General features: G+C 55.3%; 1 protein-coding gene across 1 annotated transcript; it reads left to right on the top strand.

Annotated features, from left to right (window-relative positions):
* Positions 1–201: 201 nt before the first annotated feature.
* On the top strand, positions 202–2,925 carry LOC101633771 (toll-like receptor 12). The gene has a single exon (XM_004679425.1). It carries the CDS (start codon positions 202–204, stop codon positions 2,923–2,925), a length of 2,724 nt encoding a protein of 907 aa, XP_004679482.1.
* The last annotated feature ends 1,580 nt before the right edge of the window (positions 2,926–4,505 follow it).

Genomic DNA, 4,505 nt, shown 5'->3' on the forward strand with positions numbered 1-4,505 from the left:
TCCAGACTGATTCCAAGGCCCCTGGCAATTGGCAGGACCGTGTCCCTCCATACCCGCTTCTAGGCCGCCCTGGGCACGCCACAGGCAGTGTGCCCTGGCACTGCTGTGAGTATTGTGCCTGTGCGTTCTTCTTTGGAAAAGGGAGGGGAGCAGTTAGGTGGTTCTGACTCCGCTTCTCAGTGGGCCAGGCTTGGTGCTGAGATGGGTGGGCACTTGCTACTGCCAGGCCTGCTCTTGGCCCTCCCTCTGGCCACAGGCTGGATGGTCCCTAACTGCTTAGTCATTGAAGGCTCCCAGCTGCCTCTGGTCTCCCGCTACTTCCTGCTCTGCCCTGTGGATGCCAGCCTGTCCCTCTTTGCACGGTGCCATTCCGTAAGCAACCTAACACAGGCCTTGGCGGCCGTGCCACACAACGTGGAGGGCCTCTGTCTCTCCGGCTCCATCTCCGTCCTGCCCCCCGATGCCTTCTCCCAATTCCCCGGGCTCAAGGTCCTGAAGCTGAACCTCTGTCTCACTCAGCTCCTGCCAGGAGCGCTCCGGGGTTTGGGGCAGCTGCGGAAGCTCTTGTTCATGGACAGCCACATGAGGTCCCTCCTTCTACCCCCTGATGCCTTCAGCAACTTGAGCTCCCTCCAGCACCTTGCTTTTTGGGGCCCCTGCCTGGAGGGGAACACCGGTGTGCGCTTCCCTCCCAATTTGCTGCAGCTGTCCATCAGGAATACTAACCTGCGGAACGTGGGGCTGTTGGCCAGCATCTTCCCAGACCTGGTGCTTGGCTCCTCGCAGGGGGATGCCTGGACTCTGGACGCTTTGGACTTGTCATTCAACCAAAACCTGACAGTGGCCAGTCCCGGGGCCCTTAGGGGTCTCAAGCTGGGGTTACTGAATCTGGACCATACGAGGATGGACGCAGCTGCCGTGATGGGCCTGGGTTTGCAGAGACTGAACAACCTGTCTGCGATAAACACTTACACAGCTGAGCTGCCTGCAGCAGCAGCTGCCTACTTTGAGCTGCAGGAGCTGAATTTGGGGAATGTCCCAATGCAGAGCCTAGTTCTGGAGGCCCTGGCTCCCTGCTACACCCTGCAGAGGCTGGGTCTCATGTTCAGCCACCTGAGGGACCTGCCTGCAGGCCTCCTAGCTGCCATGCCCAGACTTCAGAGACTGAACCTGTCTGGCAACCAGCTGCAGCGTGTCTCCTTCTGCACCGAGACCCGGATTGTGTCGGGACTGCAGGTCCTGAATCTGTCCCACAACAGACTGCAAGCTCTTCTCCCAGCCACCTTCTCCTGTTTGCCCCACCTGCGGGAGCTGTGTCTCGAGGGAAACCAGCTGGTGTGTCTGGACAGCCAGGTATTCCAGGGCCTAAGGAGTCTGGAGACATTGAATTTGCTCAGGAATCCACTGGCAAATCTAAGCAAGGGCTGGTTATCTTCTTTGCCCACACTGACCACTCTAAACCTACAGGACACCCGGATAGAATGGACCCCAGCCTGGGGCTTCTGGGGCCCAGAGAGCCTGCACAAACTGAGCCTTCAGCTCCCCTCTGGACCTTCTGGGGCAGTGCTATCTCTGCCCACAGGGTTGACCAGCTTGGAGCTTCAGGCAGCTCCAAGCAAGCACTGGGAACTGGCTCCTAGTGTCTTTCCATCCTTGCAGACCTTGACTCTACACGGCTGGGGGCTGCAGCTGGGGACCCAGAACATCACCGAGATCTTCCCGGCCCTTCTCCACCTCTCCCTGTTGGGCAATAGCTTGGTGTCCCTCTGCTCCCAGGACACCACCAGCTTCTTTCTCTGGCAGCTCCCCAGGCTACAGTATCTACTGGCATGGGGGAATGGGCACAGCCCCCGGCCCTGCTGTATCACGGGGCTGCCCAGTCTACGGGAACTGAAGCTGCAGGACCTGCAATCCAAAGCCCAGCCCCGTCCAGTGCGGCTCGAGGAGCTAGTGGGTGAGCTGCCCAGCCTTGAGGTGCTCCATTTGTTTCAAACTGGGGTGGAGACGCTGTCTGCTTCTGTTTTCCAGGGCCTGGGCCGCCTCCAAATCTTAGTGCTAGACCAGGAGACAGGCCTCGTGCTAGACAGCAGCCTCCAGGACTACAGTCCCCAGATGCCCCAGTACTTGTATCTTATGTCTGCCCAGCTGGCCTGCCACTGTGCCAACGCCTGGGTAGGGCCCTGGCTGGAGCGGTCCCCCAGAACATACATACATATAACATCCCTCCAGCAGTGTCAGTCTACAGTGGGGGACCACCACAAGAATTCCCTTTTCCCCTATCTCTGGAGCCACTGCCCCAATACTTTGGGGTTGGAACTCTTTTTGGGGAGCTCTGCCCTGCTGTTTCTGTTGATCTTCTTGCCCCTCCTACTCAATGCCAGAAACTCCTGGCTCCTCTACCTGCAGGCCTTGTTCAGGACTTGGCTTCAGGGGCTGAGGGGCCAGAGGGGGCAGGGCAAGAGGTTCCTTTATGATGTGTTCGTGTCCCACTCCAGGCAAGACCAGGGCTGGGTGCTGGGGGAGCTGCTGCCTGCTCTGGAGGGCTGTTCTGTGGCCGGCCGGGAGCTGCGCCTCTGCCTCCCGGAGCGGGATTTTGAGCCAGGCAAAGACGTGGTTGACAATGTGGTGGAGAGTATGGCAGGCAGCCAGGCCACGCTGTGCGTGGTGAGTCACCAGGCCCTGCGCACCCCACGCTGCTGCCTGGAGCTCCGCCTGGCCACCTCCCTCCTGCTGGCTGCCCCCTGCCCCCCATTGCTGCTGCTGATCTTTCTGGAGCCTGTCTCCCGCCACGAGCTCCCTCGCTACCATAGACTGGCCTGGCTGCTCCGCAGAGGAGACTATTGTGTGTGGCCCAAGGAAGAGGAAAGAAAGGATGCTTTCTGGGCTTGGCTGCGGGGCAGGCTGGGGCAGCCTGGGTTGGACTAGAGTGGTCGTGTGTGTGTGTGTGTGTGTGTGTGTGTGTTGGAGGGTGGGGACAGAAACGCCAGCCAGGCTGGCAGGGAGATAGTGGCTACGTGTGGGTGCCTGAGACTGGACTCAGCTGCTGATGGGAGGTAGGGGTGCTGCAGGCCTGGGGAGGGTAGAATGTTAACTTTGGGAACACAGGATTCATGAAAGCTCTAGAGGCTGAATGAGAAAAATCTGGAGGTGGCTGTTCAGTGATGGGATCTCAAGATCTTCCAATCCTCAGTCAATTTATGAAATCCACAATGTGCTTGGCTTGTACCTCAGCTTCTTCTGTAAAAATTAGACTTTTTCTTTCTTTTCTTTTTTGGTAGAAACTGACATGAGGCAGCAGGTGAAAGGGCTGGGCTCACAGACTGTAGGCCTGAGGGGACAGAGCTGGGAATTCAGGGAGCATGTGGGCCAGGAGGGAGAGCTGTGAGCTGCGCAAGCTGTGGAAATGGGTACAGGTCAAGTCCATCCAGACCCTAAAGGGTTATAGAGGACTCAAAGGAACCCCAGAACACTGCCCAGAAGACAGCAGACTGAGGGGGGCCAGTTCCCTCAATGCAAACACGGAGGCATGATCACAGCTACAGTCTGCTTTGAGCCTGGAGGAAGCCACCCCCCCCACTCTCCCCAAGAAGAACGTTCCTCCAGTTTCTTTCCTGTGGGGAACTACTGTGTATCCTTTAAGATAGGACTCAGCCATGACCTTCTTCAAAGCCTTTCCTGACTTCCCAGCTAGTGAGATGGGTTCCCACAACTTCCTGCATATCTTGTTCACAAAGTTCTGATGACAATGCATCAGACCTCTGGAAGCCCCTATGTAGAATGGTCTCCAAAGTGGGGAGCACAAGATGACTCATGGGGGTTTAGAAAGAAAATGTTAAAACTATTTCTTAGTTATTTCTGTTTTATAAAAATCTCACTTCTAAGCTAGATGGCCTGCTTCTTTAGCCATATATCTTTGGCATGTTATATCATCTCTCCACACCTCAGTTTCTTCTGTAAAACTTCTCCCTCGAAGGTTTTTGTGAGGATTAAATGAGTTAACATGTGTAGAAAATTGAGAGCAGAAGCTAATATTGTATTGTAGATATTCAGTAAAATTTAGCTTTTTCTGTAGTTACACATGTACTCTAAGCCTATCATTCACAAGCATATAATAGATGGGTGTGTGTGTGCTCAAAAATGTTTTGCTAATAGGAGTACCTGATCAGAAAAGTTTGGAGTTCAGGCCCCAGGGACAGGAACGGGGTTTGATTCATCTATGTATCTTCTAAGCCAAATGCTGGCTTAGTGCAGAGAAGGCCTGGGAAGAGAACTGTGGAAAGAAGGAAATTTTGGTGGGTCCTGAAGTAGCCATCTGCTCTGCACAGTTCAGGCCCCACGCTTTTTTCAAGGGGCGGGGCACAGGGCTCTAGTTTTGTTCTGTAAAATGCCAGGCTTTTATTGGGCAAAGGTTAAGGGAAACCCTAGAACAATTCTAGGCTGGATTTAGGGCACAGGGCGCCCTCTTGTGTCCTAATGTTGTCGTTTTCCCTCTGTGCATCCTCACT

The sequence above is a fragment of the Condylura cristata genome, unplaced genomic scaffold (assembly GCF_000260355.1).
Source record: "Condylura cristata isolate star-nosed mole 26May11 unplaced genomic scaffold, ConCri1.0 scaffold00008, whole genome shotgun sequence".
Taxonomy (NCBI): domain Eukaryota; kingdom Metazoa; phylum Chordata; class Mammalia; order Eulipotyphla; family Talpidae; genus Condylura; species Condylura cristata.